This window comes from Canis aureus, chromosome 3, assembly GCF_053574225.1.
Source record: "Canis aureus isolate CA01 chromosome 3, VMU_Caureus_v.1.0, whole genome shotgun sequence".
Taxonomy (NCBI): Eukaryota; Metazoa; Chordata; class Mammalia; order Carnivora; family Canidae; genus Canis; species Canis aureus.
The window spans coordinates 52,943,953-52,967,205 of record NC_135613.1 but is presented as its reverse complement, the minus strand read 5'-3'; the positions used below and the strand labels follow the sequence as shown (position 1 = coordinate 52,967,205).

The following is a 23,253-nucleotide window of genomic DNA, read 5'->3' as shown; positions in this document are numbered from 1 at the left end:
TCATTTTAATTTTGCATTGAAAAATTATCAATATTACTGCATTAACAAAATAAGGGAGAAAAATTATGTAATCATTTCAGCAGATGCAGAAAAAGCCTTTGACAACATTCAATATTCATTCATTATAGAAATTCTCTTTAAAGTAGGAAAAGGAGAATTTTTCAGCCTTTTAGAAGATATCTATGAAACACCTATAGCTAATATCATACTTAATGATGAAAGATTTAATACTTTCCATAAAATTGCTAACAAGACAAGAACATCTGCACTCACCAAAGTTATTCAACCTTAGACTGGAGGCCCTTCCCAGTGCAATCAAGTAAGAACAATAATTAAAGACATAAAGAAAGATCCCTGAGTGGCTCAGCGATTTAGCGCCTGCCATTGGCCCAGGGCGTGATCCTGAAGTCTTGGGATCAAGTCACGCATTGGGCTCCCTGCATGAGGCCTGCTTCTCCCTTTGCCTGTGTCTCTGCCTCTCTCTCTGTGTGTGTCTCTCCTGAAAAAATAAAATCTTAAAAAAAAAAAAAAAAGAAAGACATAAAGATGGGAAAGAGAAGCAAACACTCTCTTTCGGTTTAGATGATATGATTGTAAATGCAGAAGATCCTAATTAGAGAATATTATTAGAATAATTAAATGACTTTAGCAAGGTCACAGGATATGTGGTCATTATTCCAAAATCAATTACAAAAAATACTTGGAAAAGTGAAATTGGTAAAACATGATTGTAGTACTGTGAACAAGTATAAAGTACTTGCAGATCAATTTAACAATTGCAAAAAAAAAAAAAAATTTAACAATTGCATGACTTCTCTAATGAAAGGTATAAAACATTTCTGAGAGAAATTGATGTCTATATGGATCATGATGCCATGCTTGTGACTTGGATAGTACAGCATTACTAGAATATCTGTTCTTCCCAAATGGATCTACCGATTCACTGAAATCCCAAAGAAATTCCAGCAAATTTAAAAAAATATGTAATTTGATATAATGATTCTAAAATGTATATGAACATGCAGAAGACCTAGAATATCCAAAAGCAATTTTGTACAACAAAAAGTAAATTGGAAGACTTATACCTGATTTCAAGGTTTATTATAAAGCTTTAGTAATGGCTTTGTGGGGGGATGTTAGGATACATTGATACATCAGTGGAACAGAAAGAAGGTTTGATAGATACATACATAGAGTCCGTTGTTTTGACCAGGGTGTCTGTATAGTTTACTGGAGAAAAGGATAGACTTTTCATGGCAGTAGAACAACTGGAAAAAGATGTGGAACAGAATAAATCTTGATTCCTATTTCATACCACATGCAAAAATTAGTTTGAGGTGGATCATAGTCCTAAAAAGCAAAAATTCATAAAGCTTCTAAAAGAAAACATCAAGATACATTTGTGATCTGGCATAGGCAAATATTTCTTTTTTTCTTTTAATTAATTTATTTATGAGAGACACAGAAGGAGACAGAGGCACAGGCAGAGGGAGAAGCAGGCTCCCCATAAGGAGCCAATGTGGGACTCGATCCTGGATCCTGGGATCACGCCCTGAGCTGAAGGCAGATGGCCCAACTGCTGAACCACCCAGGCATCCCAAATGTTTCTTTTTTTTTTTTTTTTTTAATATTTTATTTATTTATTCGTGAGAGAGAGAGAGAGGCGGAGAGGCAGAGAGGCAGAGACACAGGCAGATGGAGAAGCAGGCTCCATGCAGGGAGCCTGATGTGGAACTCGGTCTCGGGTCTCCAGAATCACACCCTGGGCCAAAGGCAGGTGCTAAACCGCTGAGCCACCCAGGGATTCCCTCAAAAGTTTCTGTTTAAAAATTTTTTTTAAAAGATTTTATTTTTTAGACAGAGTACCCATGAGCAGGGGGAGAGGCAGAGAGAAGGGGAGAAGCTGACTCCCTACTGAGCTGGGAGCTCTACTTGGCCCTAGATCCAGGACCCTGAGATCATGACCTGAGCGGAAGGCAGACACTTAACCAACTGAGCCACCCAGGTGCCCCTGGCAAATATTTATTTCACAGGACAAAGAAAGACATAACCATTAAAAATCAATAAATTAGATTTAACCAGAATTAGAAATTTTTGCTCTTCAGAAATTTAAAAAATAAGTAGCCATGCTATAAACTGGGAGAAAAATATTCATAGTTTATATATCAACAAAAGCCTTTAACATATATAGTGAAGTACAACACAGAACAAAGAACTCAATTAAAAATACAAGTAAGTTTAAGTTAAATGCTTTAACTTAAAGCATTTCACAGAGGAGGTTTAGGAGTAAATAATAAGTACATGAAAAATATTCTTTACAACATTGGTAATTAGGGAATGCAAATTAAAACCACAAAGAGATAATATTTACAAATGAAAAAACCTCAGATTTTCCACCTGTGTAAAGGGAAGAACTTGGTTCAGTGTGTTTCTTCCCCCATGAGTCTCCTTTGTGTCTCCCACAGATCACTTCACTCTGACACTTCTTATTCCCAGATGTGGGCGGGGGGTGGGGGTTGTCCCCAGAACAGCAAGCAAGTCTCCAGCACTTGCTGGGTGTCCTACAGTTTGCCTCAGTTTTTTTAAAATTTTTTTTTAATTTTTTTTTTTATTTATGATAGTCACACACACACACAGAGAGAGAGAGAGAGGCAGAGGGAGAAGCAGGCTCCATGCACCGGGAGCCTGACGTGGGATTTGATCACGGGTCTTCAGGATCGCGCCCTGGGCCAAAGGCAGGCGCTAAACCGCTGCGCCACCCAGGGATCCCTTTGCCTCAGTTCTGACACTGTGCCAGGGCAGCATCTCATCCCATTGGGACAGGCTCAGTTCCACAAGACTCCCCTGCTCCTCACTTTAGCCACCAGCCAAGCCCATGTTGTCACCTGTGCTGGCAACTTGACTGTAGATCAGACATTCCAACAACTTGGGTTTGATAACTTGCTAAAGTGGTTCCCAGAACTCAGGGTAGCACTTAGCTTTACCAGTTTGAGGACAAGATAAAGGGTACAGATGAACAGCCTGATGAAGAGATAAATGTAGTGAGGCCTGGAAGGGTCCTAAGCCCCAGAACATCTGGGGAGTTGGGGTGTCTCACCCTCCAGTTGCTGATATATCCACCAACGTGAAACTCTTTGAACTCCTTACCGTTAGAATTTTATGGAGACTTTGTCACGTAGGTGTGATGAATCCACAGAGTTAGATGTTGAAATGACTGCACTTCCCCCACACACTTTCCCCCCGCCCCCATTTTATTTTTATATAATCTCTATACCCAACCTGGGGCTTGAACTTACAACCCTGCGGTCAAGAGTTCTATACTTTACCAACTGAGCCAGCCAGACACCCCATGAAATATTACATTTCTCTGATTACATAATGTCTGAGCCTTATCAGATTGACAGTTTTTGGCCCTACTCCTGTTTTAGGAGACTGTGAAAATAGCTTTATCTTCTCAACCTTGGCGCTATTGAGATTTAGGTTGGATAATTTTTGTTATAGGAGGCTTGGCCTTTGCATTGGAGGATGCTTACTGGTATCTCTAGACTCTACTCATTAGATGCCTTCAGCATTCTCTCTGAGTAGTAAGAACCAAAATTGTCTCAGACACTGACACAGGACCCCATGAAATGCAAAATTGCCCATGACTGAGGACCATTGATACAGAGAAACATTGCAGGTTCACACAGATGGTTACTGTTGCCTTTTCTCCTGACCTGGTAGCTGCTGAGGTCATATGTAAGTGGTGTGTTCCTCCATATCTTGGGTCTTGAATGGATGCAAAAAAAGGGGGACCTTCGGGGATAGTTATAGGGATATCTCCTAGAGCCCAGGGGGTACACCAAAACTTTGGGAGCAACTGACTTGATAGCTGTCAGAAACCAAACCCTTACATATTCTGTTATATATTCAGCAGGTGTTGTTGAATGCCTACCATCTGCTAGATATTGTGGTCGGCACTGGGTATGCCATGTTGAAAAAAAAAGAGATGCTGTTTGCTACTTCATGAAGCTTACAGTTTAGGGGTGATACATTCAGTAAATATGTGTGTGTGTTTATAATTATAAATACTAGACAGGCTATTGAAGGAAGAGGGCCAGCTATGAGACCATAATTTATAATGGCAGTGGTAAAGAGGCAGTCCTTGAAGGCTTCTGAATCTGGAGCAAGTTTTTACTAGATTTGGGGAAGGGACTGATGAATGTTCCAAGTGCAGGGAATAGCATGTATTTGAAGTTGTAAGATGGCAAGGTGGGAAAGCTTCAGCTTGTTGTGGAACTGAAAAGGCCCCAATTTGATAAAGAGAAGGAGAAGGAAAAGTGAATTTAGGCGTGGAGAGGTAGTCGTGGGCCAGATAACATGGGGCCTTGTAGGTAATGAGTTGAGGTGGCTTTCAGAGTGAGTGGGAAGCTGTGGAAGGATTATAAGCAGGCAAGTGACACCATCTGATACATCCCAGCATGGTAATTCTGAGTGCCATGTAGAGTATGTATTGGAGGGAGGCAGGAAAGGAATTCAGGAGTCCTTGTAAGGCTATGTGGTAGTAGTGTAGCTGGGTGATAATGGTATTAGGTTGATGACAGCGACGGTAGAGGGAAATGGACAGGTCTCAAAGGAATTTTGAAGGTAGTATTAACAAAAGTCAGTAACAATTTGAATGTGGATGGTAGAGAGAGAAAGGTATTCTTAGTGACTTCCAGAATTCTGGGTTGAATGATGGGTGGGTTTAGTTGCCATTGCTTAAATGAAGACCACAGGGTGTGGAGCATTTGTGGGTGAGAACGCAGAAGAGCAAGAGGTCAGCTTGAGATACATTAAATTTGAGATGCCCATGAAATATCCTGTTAGGCTAAGGAGGTAATACAGCACACACTCTGGTGTTGGCAATATGACTGATACCCAGAGGAGACAGGGCAGATTGGAGATTAAGTGTTGAGAATTGTCAGCATGTAGATGCTAACATTGGCTGGGAAGAGAGTGTATCTTGATGAGAGAATTGGATCCAGGGCTGAGCCGCCACAAAATCTAACATGTAGAGGTTGAGTAGAAGAGGAGCTATAGGCAAAGAATACAAAGATGCTGGAGAGGTAGGAAGCAGATCCTTAGGTGTGATGTCATAGAAACCAAGCCTTGTTTCCAAGGGCAGGTGGGAGGGATGATGGTCAGCTATATCTAACATTCTGAGAGTACTGGTAAGGTGCCTTTCTTGATTCCTACTCCTGAGATACACTTTTAAGGGATCTGATTTCTTATATACTAGTGGGGAGCGTTTTAGCTACCAGTGGAGATTGGGGCCCAAACAGGGAAAGGATCTTAAGAAAATCTATAACCTGTTGGTTTTGGGCAGTTTTCTTAACTTTCATTATAAGAAACATAGCCCAGAAAAACTGTTCTAACGGTAAACCCTCAGTACAGCTGACACACGTTCAGCTTGTAGGAAATATGCCATCTGGAACAGCAAGATACAAACAGGAAGCTTATCTTACACTCTCTAAATATTCCCCTTTTCCTTAGTGGTAAAAAATTGCTTTCTGCTTCATAAATCAGTACTGCTTCAGAGCACTGCAGATTCATGTATTTAGTATCTTCTGTTCACTGAATACAAAGAGCAGAATTTGAAATTTTATATTTGGGGTATTTGAGCAATTCTTCTGGACATCTTTCCTTTTTTTCAGTTTTTCCTTTTGCCTCATCTTAAATCTTAGCAAAGATACTCAGTTTGTGAGTAGTGCCAGGAAGCAGGCAGTTTCCATAGCAACTGACAGACCAGGTTTACTGTGGAAATTTCCGGAATTAACAGAGCTGCATTGCAGAAGGATGCATAAAGCAGTATTCATCTAGAGATTCTAACAGTACGGACACAGAAGAACAGTTGCAGTGGTGTGCAGGGTATGTGTTCTGTTTATTTTCCTGTCTAAGGAGGATTGCGAGTTATATATATAGATATATGCTGAGGAGAACGTACAGCAGCTTGAAGCATTTTAGTGTACTGGCTTGATAAAATCAAGGATGCTTAGGGGAAAGGGAGGAGGAATAAATAATTTGGAGAGAGAGACTTGTTTGATAGCATTGGGAGAAAATCAAGATTAAGATAAACGAAGAAGAATGTGGTAATAAAAGAAGGGGAGAAAACACACGTCTAGCTAATTAGATAATAGAAGGTTCTGGGCACAAGGAGATACTTATTTATCAAAGGAAGATCGGTAGGCACAGGCAGGCTTGGGGAATCAAGTTCTCATGTCCAGGAAGAGGAAATGGGTTAAAGTAATTATCTGTTACTTGCTGAAGGATATGTAGATGGGAGGGATGCCCAAGGCTTTGAGCTTTTCTACCTCCTTAGTGCATTTATTTACCTATGTGATGAGACAGTCTCAGGAGTGTTATCAGACCCCTGATTCCACTGCCTGTTGATGTGTGTGTGTGTGTGTGTGTGTGTGTGTGTGTGTGTAGGGGTGGGGGTGGTGCTTAAGAAAAAGCCCAAAATACATCTCGAGATTAAATTCTGGAAATAAAACTGCATGATTTGGGTACTTGGCTGGAGTTTCTAATCTTCCAGAGAATAATTATAAATTTGAAACAGGAGGGATATGAAAAAGGAATAGGTGTGACATAGGTCATTTAAATGATAGATGTCATTTAGATCATGTAGTACATACACTATAGCTCAGGAGCCAGAGAGGGCCTGCTGCTAGTGTTGGTAAATAAAGTTTTATTGGAACACGGCCATACCTGTTTGGTTGTGTTGTTGCTACAGAGTTGTATAGTTAGTTGGCTGGCAAAGCCTAAAATACTTACTGTCTGTTTCTTTACAGAAAAAGTTTGACGACTCGTGGTTTAGATGGTTATTGGATTCCTGCGGCTGCCATAACAAATGATCACAGATTTGGTGGCTCAAAACAACAGAAATTTCTTCTTTTGCAGTTTTCGAGGCCAGAAATCCGAAATCAGGGTGTTGGCGGGGCGATGCTTCTTCCAGAGGTTCTAATGAGGATCCTTCCCTCTTCCAGCTCTGGTGTCTCCTGGCATTCCTTGGGTTGTGGTAGCATGACTCCAGTCACTGCTTCTGTCTTTGCTTGGCTTTCTTCCCTGTGGCTCCCTGCCTGTCTCCCCCTGTGTCTCCATCTTCTTTTCTGTCTTTTAAAGGACACTTGCCGTTGTATTTAGAGCTTACTCTAATTCAGGATGACTTTTTCTCAAGATCCTTATCTTAATTATATCTGTAAAGATAAGGTCACCTTCTGAGGTGCCAAATGGACAGATCTGTTGTTAAGGGGCATTGGTGGGGGGGGGGGTCCCCAGTTCAGCCCTTTGCATGTGGTATTGAAGGTCTGGGTTTTGGCTTCTCAGACCATGGTCTTATGTTAGCAGTAGGTAGCGCCTGGCAAGTGTCCTTTGGAAACCTATGGAGCACCTGCTCTCCAATAGACATGACCTGCTGGAGAGGGTGTCACACTCACTTTTCAAGGACAGAATGGGACAGGCACAGTTAAAATCAGAGCAGATGGCCTCTGTGATGTGAACACAAGTAGCAGAGTAGGAGTGGTTCTAGAATATCGCAGGAGAAAAAGGACCAAAATATTCATGGGAAACTAATGAAGGGTGGAGTCTAATGCCTTATATCAGTGTCTCTTGACCCCCTACCCTCAAAACCCAATAGGCATTCTAATGAAAGGCAGTTGATGCCAAAGGAATCAGGGTTTTGAGGGATTAGATTCTTGTCTAGATTACGACAGTGGGCACTATATGTGTGACTCAAAATAAGTAGACTTTGTATGCTGTGGAGGGGTGGCAGCATAGGATTGGATACACAAGTGGACAGAGCTGTGAATGTGAGACTTGACTCTGGGTGGAGGGATCTGTGTCATTGTGGGAGAATACAAATTGGTGGCCTGGGCAGGAGAGGTCTGTGATGTTCTTCTATGAGCTGAGTGCCTTCGTAAGCTTGGGGTGATGGGGGGTAGACCTCTGTCTTTGCTTCCCTGGGATGTTTCCTTTAGCATACCTGGGTGTATTGGGGAATGTTTAAGAAGTGATACATGCCCGAGGTGAAGAATCAAGTAGTAGACAAAGGATTCCAGCATGGATGCCGGATCTGCAGAGAAAACCCTCTTTGTTCTGTCATTTGAGGGACCCTGGCCTATTGTTCATATCCTCACCTGTGCCCCTTAAAGGAAACCTCTGATTTAGACCCTATGGAGGTAATTATCAGAAAGTTAAGCAAAAATGATTAGAAGTGGATCCACATTAGGGTACACCAAGAATAAGCAGTGTCAAACTGGCCTAATATAATACAGAAACAAACACAAAGGCAATTTGTGTTCAGGAATTTGCCGTGGACTGGGTGTTTCTTGATGTCAGCATCCTTGGGTACCGAGGAGGAACATTAGGCCCAAGCCAGAGTTTTCAGGCCGAGTTTTCTGTAGGACAAGACTAGATGAAGACTTTATTTCCTTTCTGATTGCATTGTTAGTCTGTGACTGGATACATCTGGAACACCAGATTTAGACATCCGGAAGCTGTGGGGATGAAAGTTTTCTTCTTGCTCCCTTTCATAGAAGATTTTGCGCATTAACTACCACACATGTTGAATTGTATGCTTCAGCTTAAATAGCTTCACAGAAAGATTCCAATTCAACTGCAGTTAGATTTTAACCTTTTATTTTTCTCTTGGCATCTAGAGTATACATAAGGAAATAGAATGAGTTAAGGTTAAAGCTTAGACTGGTGTTAAATTAAGCTAGTTTGACCATAGTTCATACAAGCTAAAACTTAAGTATTATGAGATGTTGAAATAATGCCCTCGGTTTCAGGTAAGTATATTATATAAAATAGCATGTGTCCCTAAATGTCTGTTAACAAAATTTATTTCTATTAAATCTTTTTTTTCTCATTCACTTGTTTGGATAAATATTATCCTCCCCCTCCAATAATAAAAGTAAGCTGGAGAATGTTTCATAGTTACGTGACAGTTCCCATAGTTACAGGTTGTGAATGAAAAGTAGTTAAAACTTTTCCTTCTTCTTTGCTTCAGGGACTAAAGTTCTGACTTTGTAAAAGCATTTTCAGATTTGTAGTACAAAATGATGTAAGAGTAGCAGCATCCTGCTCAAATATTTTTTAAGAAACAAGGATGAATCTATGAAACACAGAAAATTAAGACAATTTGATGCTAAACTCTATGTAGGATCTCTATAGGAGTGAAGAAAAATTTACAGAGGGTTTCTCGTACATCATTCCTGCAGACTGCAGGACAAATGTGGCCTCTTCGGAGCTGTTAGTTTCAAAGACGGAGCACCTTTACCCCTTTCGTGCCCTCTCCCCTCACTGATAACTACCAGAAGATAATTATGGAGAGGATATGGGAGGAGGGAGGTGAGATGGATGCAGGCACATTTTATCTGGCTGTGTGGTCATTCTGAGTAGCATTGTGGGTGGACACAGAGAAGAGTCGTGGCAGCAATATAGATTGAGGATTACATTCTTACATTTGCTACTGTCAGTTGAAGATACAGTATTCCAGATCAAGGAGATCAAGAGAGAATTGCCTTTGGAGTCGTGTGTGCTCTGATGGGTAATAGACTGAGCCTTGGGGGCCAGAAGTATGGACATGGTTTGAACTATAGACATGTGATAGATAAATCCCTCTCACAGGAGAAGAGTGAGGCTCAAAGACAATCCCTTTCTCTCTTTTTTCTCTTTCCTATCAAATTTATTGAGGTATAATTGACATACAATAAACTGTGCATAGTTGAAGTGTACAGTTGCCAAGTTTTACATGCACACACCTGTGAAACCATGGCTACATGCAAGATAGTGAACATATCCATCATCCCAAAGATTCCTCCTACCCTGCTGTAGCTTTTCTATCTAGATATTTGATTTGGTTCTTTTTTGTATATTCCATGTCTGTTTAACACATTCTCTCGGTCCTTTAGTTTCTTGAACAACTGAGAATGCAGTAATCATCACAGTTTCAATGTCCTTGTCTATAATTCTAGCATCCCTGTCATTTCTGAATCAGTTAGAAGTGATTGATTTTTCTATTCAGCTCAGGTCATGTTATTTTGCTTCTTTGCATATTGGGTGAGTTGTAGATTGCAGGCCAGATGTTGGGTGCTGGATGTTTCTGCATTTTTTTTAAATTTTGAAGATATTTATTTATTTATTTTTAAATATTTTATTTATTTATTCACGAGAGACACACAGAGACACAGAGAGGCAGAGACATAGGCAGAGGGAGAAGCAGGCTACTTGCAGGGAGCTTGATGTGGGACTTGATTCCGGATCCTGGGATCAGGCCCTGAGCCGAAGGCGGATGCTCAACCACTGAGCCACCTAGGTGTCCCTTTATTTATTTTTGAGAGCGGGGGTGGGGGAGCGAATGAGTGGGAGGAGGAGCAGAGGGAGAGTGAGAAGCAGAAGCCCCGCTGGCCCCGCTGAGCAGGAAGCCCCATATGGGGATTCAATCCCAGGACCCTGGGATTATGACCTGAGCCGAAGGCAAATGCTTCACCAACTGAGCCACCTAGACACCTCTGTTTGCATTCTTATAAATATTTTTAAGCTTCGGTCTTTGGTCAAGTTATTTGGAAATAGTTGGATTCTTTGGGTCTTACATTTGAGTTTTGGTGGGTGTTGAGTACTGCTCCAGCCTGGGTATTTTTCCTCTAATCCTTTTGGATGTTTCTTCCCCCTAGGCTTGTGTAAGTTCTTTTAAGAGTGTGCTGACCAAGGACGGCTCTGTGCACATCTGTGAGGTTCTCTGTGCGGCTCTCTTACCCGGTACTCTGCCTCTCGAACTATATCTACTTTGGTCTCCTCAGATGCTCAGATTCATCTCCTCAACACAAGAATGTTTCCAGGATGTGCGTAGATCCCCTGACCCCCATCAAAGTTTGTGAGTCCTTTCAGACAGGAAGCTGGGGGCAGTTATAGGGCTCTCCTTGTGTATTTCCTGTCTCAGTGTTCACTGCCCTTTGTTCTTTGTTGTCTGATGTCCATGTCTTTTTTCTTTTTCTTTTTTTTTTTTTTTTTTAGTTGTTTCAAGTGTGAGAATAAGTCTGTGTGCTGATACTCTGCAGTAGCCCAGGCACAAGTACCACACAGATTCTCCTTGTGAGATGGGACTGCAGAAATTAGGGAACTAGGGAGCACTATCTTCATGACTTTGAGAAAGAGCATCTCTGAATATGATTTTTCCAGCATTCTTAATAGAGTAGAAGTAAATGTCACGGTGTTTGTAAAAAAAAAAAAAGGGGTTGGCAAATCTTGAGGAGAGAGCAAATGTGGATAAATAGGGGACAGGATTACTGATAGGGTGATAGATGAGAAAAGAAGACATTGCCAGGAAAATGAAAATGCTGTGGTAGAATGAGGTCATTATCACACTCCGAAGTGAACTTAAGTGATACTACATGACAGCAAGAGAAAAAAATGGAACGGAATGATTGATTTGAAAGCATACAAATTTCTGAATTAAAAAAGAAAATTATTTGAGAGAGAGAGTATGTGGGAGGGGCAGAGAGAGAGGGAGAAATTCAAGCAGACCCTGGGCTGAGTGTGGAGCCTGACATGGGACTCAATCCTACAACCTTGGGATTGTGACCTGAGCTGAAGTCAAGAATCTGGTGCTTAACCAACTGAGCCACCCAGGTGCCCCTTGAATTTTTTACATGTATAAATTCATAAATAGAATGGGGAGGTAGATGACACCTTGGAGAAATATTTACAATGCTGGACCAAGAGTTGATTGATAGGTTAATAAAGGACTTCTATCAGAAGCAGCAATAGCAAAACAAATGCTGGGCAAGGAAAACTCAGGGTTGTTCCATCAGGCAGTTAACCAAGGAAGAAACACTTGTTCATCAAATGGCAAAAAATGTCCAACTCTAAGGGTAAGAAATCAAAATGTAACTTAAAAGAATGATCTCACTCTTCTCTGCTTTCAGGTTGGCATGAGGGAAAGGGTGCTATTGCCTGGGCTCCCTGGGCACTCGCTGCTCGTACTGTTGAGTACTCGCTGCCTGTTGACTCAGGGCAGACTGGCTCTGTGGCACGACAGTAACCATGTGAACCAGGTCATGGCTAATAGGTCAAAAACATACGAAGTGAAGTCTATAAAGCAATAGATGTGAGATCTCTTTTTATAAGCTATCCATGTAGTATAGAAAGATACAAAGGGCATATGCTCAATTGCAAAGAATGGTTTTCTCTGGATTATGATTGAATTTTCCATTTTTCCTTTATCTTTTACCTGTGTGGCTTTAGGAGGGACTTAGGGTGACATGGTCTGGTTGGAAAAAGATTTGAGTACTTGTCCTGTTACTGAATTTTAGTACAACAAAATGCTGGATTTAGCAGAGAGTGGGGGTGGAAGGTATGGCTAAAGCTACCCCAGGTAACCTTGGCTGTGCCAACTGTAATTCTTCAAAAAACAGGTCCACTCACGTATGTGCAAAGCCCCAGGCAGCTTTATTAGACACTTAAGATAGAAATAAAGCTTTCTCAGTGCCCAGCCTGATGAATGCTCTGGAACATTATGTCACAACTTTCTGGGGGTTTTTTGGGAATCTGTAGGATTTCAGAAATTTATAAATTAGTCTGTGTCAGTGAAAGGATGATAGCTAAGTGCAGTGGCAATGATTCAGTGTTTGCTAAGTAGTAACTGGGCAAGTCAGTCATTTCTATCCAGAGGATCCAGCCATCAAAGAAGGTACACAAAGGACTTCAGTGTAGGCACGTGGGCTCAGGAATTACAGTTTTCAGATTTTCATGTAACAAGATAATCCTGAGTTCAAAAAGTAATTTCTTTATATCAAATTGTAATTTCATAAGGTCTGTATTACGTAGATCCAAGCTTTCCACCCATCATCCTGTGTGTTTTGTAAAAAACACACTTTTTCCACTTATTTGCAATGTCCATAGGATCTGTGTCAGTTGTTTCTGTCTCTGTGTGTGTATTGTTTGCCTAAGTGTGGAACTGCTAGTCTCTGGGACCATGAAAGACAAGGTATGAGATTTAGATGGGGCCTAAGAAATCAAGGATACCAGAGCTAAGGATTTTATTCGAGAAGTGTTTTTGGCTTGTTTGTAACTGGCTTGTGGATTTGAAGCCAATTAGTATCATTGGCCCTTAGTCACTAAATGCTCATAGCACATCCCAGTCATCATGGTGACCAAACTACTGCCTGTTCCTCCCTCCACACCACTTCCAGATGCTAGAATCCTCCTTCTATGACTGTCTCTGGGAAATAAAATAGTGTTAGGGGCTGTGTTAGCTGGAAATGAGTCAGTTTGCATATAAACAAACATGACAAATAATCGCTTGAATAAAACAGTTTATTTCTCTTTCTGTAGATGCAGTCTGGCAGTAGGCAGGCCTAGGGTTGCTGTAACCGTCATCAGACTAGAGACCTTTAATATTCTGCTCCTTCATTCTCAATACATGGTTTCCCTTCTCCAGGGCCTTGGGGGTGGCTGGAACTCTAGTCATCACCAACATTCCAGGCAATAAGAAGAAGAGGGAGAAAGAAAAAAAAGACCTTCCTTCCAACTGAGTCAGCTCCTTTTAAATATTCCATTTGTATTACTGCTTCTAAATGCAAAGAAGTTTGGTTTCTTTGCTTGAGCCATCATAACAAAATACTACAGATTGGGTGGTTTAAACAACAGAAATTTATTTCCAATGGTACCCACAAGCTGGGTTTCATTCTGAGGATTCTTCTCTTGGCTTGTAGGTGGCCGCCATATTGCTAGGTGCTCAGGTGACCTCCTTGTGTGAGCATGAATGTGGGGGAGAGACTCTCCACTGGGAACAGCTGTGTGGTGTCCTTCTTATAAGGACACTAATCCTGTCAGATCAGAGCTTCATCCTTATGACTTCACTTAACCTTAACTGCCTCCTTATAGGCCCTGCCTCCAGTACAGTCACTGGGAGTTAAGGCTTTGGCATGAATTTTGGTGGGTGGGGGGGTGAGGGAACATAATGTATTCCACAGCAGTGGCGAAGTATAGTATTTAGATGGATATATTTCTGCCCCAGCAAAGGAAGATCTTAGCAAGGAGCAGAGGACGAGAGTGTTGGGTGACAGCTGGCAGTGATTGCCAGAGGGGCTGCTGACTCATTTCCCTGGGTGGATCATCAGGCCCTTGAAGTTAGAACCCTATGGAGCATTCGTTGAATACAGCTAGGGATACTCTGTATAAAATTATTCATAGAGAACTGGGAAAATGAGAGATTTAGAAGTTATTGCTGAGAAAACACAGTCCCTCTTCTGAAGAAAGTGATATCCCAATGAGAAATCAGGAGACCTTTTTTATCCTAAAGAGTATAGCTACAGGCAGTTTTACATTGCTGCTTTTTACTTTTCTCCAACCTTCTACATGAGTGTGTTTTCTACTGTTCATATATTTTTTTCTCTAGAGAGAAAACTACTCAGTTTAGGACAGAACTTGTATCTTAGGACAGAAATTGCCATCAGCAGACTGCATGATCTCCTCATTGCCCTTGAGACTCTTGGTGAACTTTTTCTAGAAGTGGCATAAGCCAGGACTTTGAAGCTACAGGTATAACTCAGGTCACCAAAAATATTTGTTTTTTTTGTACTTCTGTGCACTTCTGCAAGGGGTTTAAAGGGAGTTGATTATAGGTTATAGGGTCAGTTGCAAAGCTCTGAAATTCTTGGTGCCTGAAAGCACCTGGAAGTGTTTAGGTCACATGGAAATCGTTTTATTCTCTCTGAGCCTTAGGAATTGCATGATTGCATTTCATTTTCTCTATCCAATCCTTTGTTAAATTTTTTGAAACTTGGGTTTTGGTTATATGGAGGTCTGGTAAAAAATGAAGAAGTCTCCTTTCAATTTGAATTTGGCGCCAATTGAGAGATGCAGGAGCCAGACATAGGGAGGTTATAAGATTTATTGTATTATTTTTTTCTTTTTCAAAGAATTTATTTATTTATTTTAGAGAGAGAATGAGCTCATGTACACGGCAGGGGGGTGCGGGGGGTGGTGGAGAGGCAGAGAACGAAGAGGAAGAAAATGCCAAGCAACTCCCCACGTGAGGTGGAACCCAAGTCAGGGCTCGATCCCATGACTTGGAGACATGACCTGAGCCTGAGCTGAAAACCTAGAGTCAGATGCCTAACTGACTGAGCCACTCAGGCACCCCCAGATTTATCATATTCTTGATAAAATTGGAAATATAGCTCTGCATTTGAGGCCAGAATAGTTTGCTAACTCCTCTTGGCCTCACATAATTAGGCTTACCCATCCCTTTAGTGGCAACGTCTTACAAGGCATGGTGGAGGGACAGCCGGAGCATATGTATGCTCTCTATAGGAAGGCTGTCTTCAAAAGACAGAAATTGAACCAAGTGTGTGTTCAGTTTCTTCTCACATATTTGCTGGTGAGTCAGTAAGGGCTCAGATGAGAGACCCAATCTCTCTCCATGGAAAGATGAAGCATGGAGCGGGGGAAAGTGTTTCCTTAAACAATTGAGAGAGGTAATCCCTAAAATCTTTCTTTCTTTTTTTTTTTTTTTTTCAATCATTCAGGCGGCATCCCTTTACAAAGCCAGGGAATAGAGTCTTCAGAAGAGGAACGTGAGCATACTACCCACAGGGGACATGAACCCAACCTATTTATGTTAATGAGTGAATATGGTAGTAAGATGCAGCATGTCCAAGTATTGATTCTCCAAATTTGATTTCAGTCAGTTAACTAAGTCTATTGTGTTTTTTTTTTTTTTTGTGGTTTTAATCCTTTGTGTTGGTGTTTGTAGAGTTCACCAAAGTTTATTATTGCCACTAAAGTTCTACTTACCTTTATACAGGAGAAAACATTTTAATTGTGACATCAGTCTATCTGAACAGCTTCCCTGGTAATGTCTATCCCCAAATGCTATTGTTGGAAATACTGTGTCCAAGAGAGGTGCCCTTTCAATCAGATTTGTGATCTGTAAGGCATTAAAAAGTCTAAATGTATAACTAACTTTTTAACTGGGATGTGTATAATTTGATAGTCTAATTACAAGTCCTATTACAACAGAGACTTGTTTTCATATTAAAGACCTCTAAATCCAGAGTAGAATGTTACTGATTTTCGTAGGGACTTTTCTGTGTACATGATTAGATACGGGTCTGGGGATTGTCCTATATGAGATTTGGGTGAATTTGAGACTTGAAACCTCAGTCCCTTGCTTGTTTCTTGAATGGAGAGATGTCTGAGTTAAGAATTGCTCATGTGGAACACTTAACATACATTTTAGAGAGATGAATGTAAGAGTAAATAAAAGGTCATAGTCTGAACTTAGTTACTGATGAGACGGAGGCATTGGGGCTGATTTACAGGTTGGTGGAGTTGTGCTGAACTAATTTTCAGGTAAGAAAGTAATAACGAAGTGACTGGGAATCTTTGACCCTGTTGAGTAGAAGTAGCACTTAAACTCTGTTTGACATACTTGGCCCAAGATAAAAAACTGTGGTCAAGGTTTTGGGCACTTGCTGCAGTTGCCTCAGTGATTAACTGCTCTAGTGTAATGGTAGAGGGTCAGCTCAGGCTTCTTGGTGTGGTCACCACAGCGCTGCATCTCTGTCCAGTCCTTCTTTGGAAGCCATCAGGGTTGGATCATTAAAACAATAACTGAAATTGGATTCAGTTTCATAGGAAAGATTACCAGCCTGGTGTGAGTGGGGACTCCGTGAATAAGCCTTCATGATGGCAAAACCATAGCATGTTTTTCTGTGGTTTCCACAACTTTTTCTGTTAAATGAGAAGATGGACTCTTGGTAATAGCCACATTCTGCTGTTCATCTTTTGTTTTAGCAGCTTTATTGTGATATAATTCATGTACCATACAATTTACCCCTGTACTGTATAGTTCATTTGCTTTTTCTATATTCAGAGTTATGAGTCTGTCACCTTACTCAGGTTTTGAACATTTACATTAGCCCAGGAAGATAACTCGCATCCTTTTGCTGTCAGTCTACTCACTTTCAAAAAAAAAAAAAAAAAAAAAAAAAAAGAACCTCATCCAAAAACTGCACAGCAAGCTATAGTAAGGTAAATGATTAGACAAGATATTCCATAATTCTAAAAATTGATCTCATGGTATAGACAATATTTTAACTGTTGTTATTCCGTGGTTTATGTAGTAGTGAAATACTTCATTTCTCAGGAATGCTAGCAGCAAATGCTATCTCAGTATATCCATGAGAGTGACATCCCTTGTCATATTCTATTGGTTAGAAGCAAGTTGCAGGTCCCGTCCACACTCAGGGAGAAGAGCCTCCACAGAGATGTGAATCCTGGGGAAGTGCAGCTCATGGGGATCATCTTAGAGCCTGTCTGCTACGTGCTGTAAATTCGTGAATAATGTAAAAATGTTGCTTCTGATTTGCACATAATTTTAACTAACTTTTTTTCAGCTACCTTCAGCGATTGGCTGGTGCTACATGTTTCACCAGTGATTAAGTTGAGTGAGCCATAGAGATAATGTTTACTTGCCAGCAATCATAGAACAATAATTATTGCAAATGAGCTCCTTTGTGTTAAACTGTTTCTACATCATGAAAAAGATTACTAAGAAAATTAGTTACTGGGCTCGACTGGTGAAAGTATGTTATAAACAGAAAAGAACTTGTGTGGAAAAAAAGCTGATATTATGGCTTATGGTCTGGGACTCTGGCATTTGGAATGCTGGTTCATTACGTGATTATTTAGATAAAGTTTATTAGTCTTTGAGCTATAACCTTGAATCATGGTTATTATTAATACTGGTATATACTGTAATTGTGGGGAAATGATTTTAAAATTCTGCATATTTTGAGAACCTTAAGAGTAGCTACAAAAAGCAGTTCTACTAACCTGAAAAAACATTTCTAAATTTTGGGAGAAGAAAAATAAAATACCCAAGCATTTAAAATTTTCTTGCTTACCAGATCAGATTTTAAAGAGAGTCCGACCACTTAATACGAAACTGACAAAATGTAGATGATCTTCAGTGGAATCTTTTTCTTTATCTATTTTGTACTCTAGTTTGATACAGTTCTTTCCTACACATTGGTTTCTGGGGGTGGGGGCAGGAAGAGAAAGAGAAAAGAGATTGTCTTTACATTCTTCACTGGATTTGCTTTTTTTTTTTTTTTTTTTTAACATAGCATAGTTACAAGTTAATACTTTGATCTCCAGGTTGGAGTTTTGGAGATTTTTTTTTTTATTTTTTTTTATTTTTTTAAGACTTACTGTCTTTTTTTTTTTACGATTTTATTTATTTATTCATGAGAGAGATATATATAGAGAGAGGCAGAGACACAGGCAGAGGGATAAGCAGGCTCCATGTAGGGAGGCCGACATGGGACTCGATCCTGGGTCTCTAGGATCAGGCCCTGGGCTGAAGGCGGCGCTAAACTGCTGAGCCACCCAGGCTGCCCAGAGATGTTTTTTTTTTTTAATTTAATGAAAATCTGTATCGAGATTTCTGTCCACGAATCATTTGTTTTTCACCTCATTGCCGTATCTAGGCTGAAAGATTCAGATTTGAATAGTACATGACAGTTTTTCTCTTAAAGCCAGCTGGCTATTCATCTAATTGTCCCCTTGCTTCAGCGTGGCATTATCAGGAACAGGGCAGCATGGTAAGGTGCCAGTTCTCAAACTTTACTAAAATCATCACCCAGAATCTTTAAAACTACTGTTTTTTGACTCCTGTCCCCCAATACTCTGATTTAATTGCCATGAGATGATACCTGGCCATCTGGATTTTAAGAATCTCACCAGGTAATTCTGACGTGCAGCAAAGTTCAGGAGCATCTGTACTAAGGATTGAAGACCGAGAGAGTCATTCATGTTGGGTCAGGTAGGATAGAACTTTTTGGATGTGAGGTTTGTAGCTCTTGGGACTTTGCACTTGATAATGGAGTTTTACAGAGTTTGAAAAAGATCTTGTATTTGGCAATGAAAACTTATCTACGGAATCACTTTTTTTAATGACTGGAAACTTGGTTTTCTGAATCTCATTAAAGCTATATTTATTGCCTCCCTAAATTCAGGCCTTTCTTAGTTCAGGGTGTAAAAAACCAAGACGACGTAAACAAACCCCCCAAACCTCGAGGTCAGACTGTGTTAGCAACTTGAAAAAGACATTTTCTCACGCATTCATCAGTGCTAGCTATAAGAAAAAAAAAAGTCAAAACCTATTTAAAATGTGGAAAAATTGCTTCCCGATATTTTAACAGAGAGAGACTGAGAACACACAGCATTGAATCATCAGGAAAGCTGAAGATCTCCCCTGAGCAGCACTGGGATTTCACTGCGGAGGACTTGAAAGACCTTGGAGAAATTGGACGAGGAGCTTATGGTTCTGTCAACAAAATGGTCCACAAACCAAGTGGGCAAATAATGGCGGTGAAAGTAGGTGATGCCCATCATTCTTTCTGGTGCTTTCATCCACTGGGGGCAGTTTCTTGGTGCAGTGGTACCCCTGCCGTTCTGTTTTTGCTTGTGTGGTACATACGGGTGTCTGTAAAACTGTCTCTCCAACCCCCCTGAGGGTGTTTCGTACCGAGGTTGTCTTGTCAGTGGCACGTCCTCTATCACCCTGGAAACACAAGTGTCCGAAGCGCGCATGTTGGCCGCACGTCCGGCATGATGCTTTAACGTGTTTTACACTTCAGGCCCTGCTGCTGCCCAGGTGAGTTCGGGCTGGGCGGCTGCAGCCCTGGGATCAGGGTAGTGCTGCGCCGAGCCAGGCGGGGAGCTGGAAGAAGAGGCAGCACACTGGGTTGGGCAGGGTGCGGGGCTAGGGCTAACAGCAGTCTTACTGAGGGTTTCTTGGAAACCACACACATGCTGTTGCCACTAACCTCAACCTTACTCGGTCCTGACCGGCTCGGCTCCTGTTGCTTTAGTTCATCTCCGCTCAGTACTGCCCTGTTCCCTGGTTTGAACGCTGTATCGAAATGCCTCCCTCGTGACAATGTTGTCGCCTTCTGTCCTTGCTGTGAGTGCTGTGCGTGCCACTTAATATGTTCATGAAAGAAAAGAAAGATCGAGAATGGCCAGAAATGGAGATGGGCCTATAGACTGTACCTGGCAGGCTGATGTTGGTGCCTGTTACAAACTAATGATTTATGTCCAATGCCCATGGGGGCCATGTGGTTGTAATGTGTTCATCTGTGTGTTTAGATGTTGAACAGATGTTTTCTGCTTGTACGACGGCACAGGAAAATCGACAGCGTTGGGGGTGCCAGTGTAAAAAAGATAAAGGGTGAATGAGATGTGGTCATTCCCTTATCCAAATTGAAATTCTCAGGGTAAATTAGTCATGCCTTAGTTTACCCAATTGAGAACAGGTCTGTGGACCATCAGAGCTAATCCTCTCCCCATCAGTGCCCTATTTGGAGAGTTTGTCAAATGGCCTGATAGAGGAGGAGCCTTAGTTTCATAACTGACTTTTGGGAGCAGATTTGTATCACATTAATATGAAATGCTATCTGTATTGAAGTTTATCCTGTGCAAAATGTTACTCTGACCCTTTTTGCTTCCTTCATTGTTGAGCATTTCTGTTTGTTGGGGCATATGAACCTAATGAGAAATGAATGGTGGGGAAAAATTTTATGTTTCTCTTTATGGGTTCTAACCTTGTGGTTGGTCATAGTTTTTTTTGCAATATGCTGATACCAATAGCCTTTTTTCATAGGATGATGCATTCATACATAAGATTTTGCATATACCTGGTGGATCTCTAAAGCAGCACAGGCTAAGACCTCTGCTTCAGATTGTCTGTTGAAATAAAACAGTGTTTTTCTTGGAATGTGAAATGATTCCTCCATTTTTATTTTGTGCCAGTGCAGTGTAAGTGGAAAGTCACTTTATTGAGATTTTTTTGGATGAGGATTGCATTGCTCTAATGTACTATCGGTGCAATATCTGCCTTTACTTGGCTAGGTCTTAAGGGAGAGGTAGCATATATAACTAAACTTCTAAACTTTCTTCCAGATACTAGGGAAATAACTTTTAAATAATTACATCTTAGTTTTTTCAGTCTGTGCTTGACTATGTTGATCAACATCATAATCTGTTTTAGTAATCTGGATAGACTTGAGCTGTGGTCAGTAGGGTTTCAGGTAAAGAAAGAAGGTACTTCATTGTGATTTGAAAAAAGTGTTTCTTAATTTGATAACGTTTGGAACTGTGTGATGCTGACTCAAAATTTGAATGAACTTAAGAGTGAATAATAGGAAATTATTGTCTGCCACTTATAATTTGACCTTATTTTGAGAGTCCTGTCGGAATGCCTTCAAAGAGCCCAGCTCTTCAGAAGTACTTCTGAGGTGGTCATGGGACCTATGGATTGGTAGCTGTCACATCTGTGCCTGCCAGTTGATACTGTCTACCTTTAACACCTTGAATTTTTTTTTTTAAATAAATTTGTAATAAGTATTCCAAATCTTTTTTTTTTTAAGATTTTATTTATTTATTCATGAGAGACACAGAGAGAGGCAGAGACATAGACAGAGAGAGAAGCAGGCTCCATGCAGGGAGCCCGATGTGGGACTCAATCCCGCGACTCCAGGATTGCGTCTTGGGCTGAAGTCAGTCACTCAACCGCTGAACCACCCAGGTGTCCCTATCACCTTGACTTCTTGAGTCAGCATCTTAGTTTAGCGCAGGGAGGGTAATGATAGCATTGGATTCCATGACATCATGTAATACTTGAAGAGGGTTTTTTCCTTAAAGTTAAACACATTAAAGTTCTCTTTTTTTAAAGATTTTATTTATTCATGAGAGATACACACAGAGAGAGAGGCAGAGACACTGGCAGAGGGAGAACCAGGTTCCCTGCGGGGAGCCTGATATGGGATCGATCCCCAGACCTTGGGATCATGACCTGAGCCAAAGGCAGACAGACACTCAACCAGTGAGCCACCCAGGCATCCTGACATTAAAGTTTGATACCAATTTGGTGACTCATAAATGCCATCCACTACGATTTTTAAATGCGTATCTTGATCTCTCTGAAAAGGCGTAGCCTTTTGTCACACTCTAGAGTTTGTTCTTTTGTCATGTAGGCACACAGACCAGATTGATAAGTACACACACACAGAGTCAGTGTGTGATTAAGGAGTTCGATTTGATATTTTCCATGTAGACAGCTTGATGACTAAGCACTCGCCGTGTCTAGCTTTGAGACAAGGACTATAGAGATTTAAGGGTGGGAGACTGGTTCATGCTCTTGTGAGTTTTCCAATTGTTGGTAAACTGAGAAATGCACTTGAAGTGCATGCACCTCTATATAGTGTTTTATAATGTGCACTTTAATGTCAAGGATTACTGTATTAGATATTAAGCTTACCTTGGAAATAAATTACCCTTAAGATTTACTTTCAGTATCTACAAAACTGAACTGCAGTATCAGCCTGATTTTTATTATTATTATTCCTCCTCATTTTTAGTTTTGAGGGAGCCCTTCCCCAAATTTATTTTGCCACACATGAGAAATGGCTTAGAAAGATGATTTGTTAGTTACCAGAAACAGTGATCTCTAAGACATATTTAAAAATCAGGATGTAATAAATCAGATTCAGCCAGATAACACACAGCATATGTAAGATCTCATGACCTTTGGCCCGAGGACAGTTCTTCAAGCTGCCAGTGAGGTTCTCTGCATTAGGACCCAAGACGTGGGAAATTCTGACCTTTTGGTTTAGATTATGCACCCACCTGGGGAAACAGGTCTGACTCTTCTGTGAGTGGGAGTGTTATGACTGGCTTGTCTAAGTGCTTGAAGGACTGAGTCACGGGGCTGCCGAGGACAAAACCATTCCTGCCATAGGATTTTCTAAAACTGCAGTAAGGATGACCTTTGACTCTGGTTGGGTATGTCAGGCTTCAATCAGCATCCCATGCCAATAACATTTATTTAATGTCCCATTTTGCATGATGGTAGAATAACCACTGAATGAAAAAATTTAGACATGCACAGTCCCTATCCTCTAAGAGTAAAATAGGTGTCTGGTTTGCGCCCTGCCAGGGTTTATTGTAATGAGCAGAGGCCTAACATTCACACCAAATGTTTGAAGAAGGTGTCAGGATTAGATTTCTGGGCTAGGGTCAGAGAAATTCAGGATCTGGAAGTAATGTCCGGTAAAGTCAGGTCCACAGATGATCACAATTGGCATGTCAGGGCAAGTCCAGGGACACAGGAGAAAAGCATTAGAAAGAGTGGCTCCAGGCCACAGTCCAGGCCCTTGG

General features: G+C 41.0%; 1 protein-coding gene across 4 annotated transcripts in view; it reads left to right on the top strand.

Moving 5' to 3' along the window:
* MAP2K4 (mitogen-activated protein kinase kinase 4) overlaps positions 1-23,253 on the top strand; it is a 131,739-nt gene that overhangs the window by 47,399 nt on the left and 61,087 nt on the right. For 3 of the 4 annotated variants that reach the window (XM_077892612.1, XM_077892611.1, XM_077892610.1), the window contains one exon: positions 19,236-19,410. In XM_077892612.1, the coding sequence (XP_077748738.1) occupies positions 19,236-19,410 (175 nt within the window). Of the gene's footprint in view, positions 1-5,764; positions 5,890-6,812; positions 6,979-19,235; positions 19,411-23,253 lie in introns of those variants that run through there. The other variant, XM_077892613.1, reaches the window with a different exon arrangement.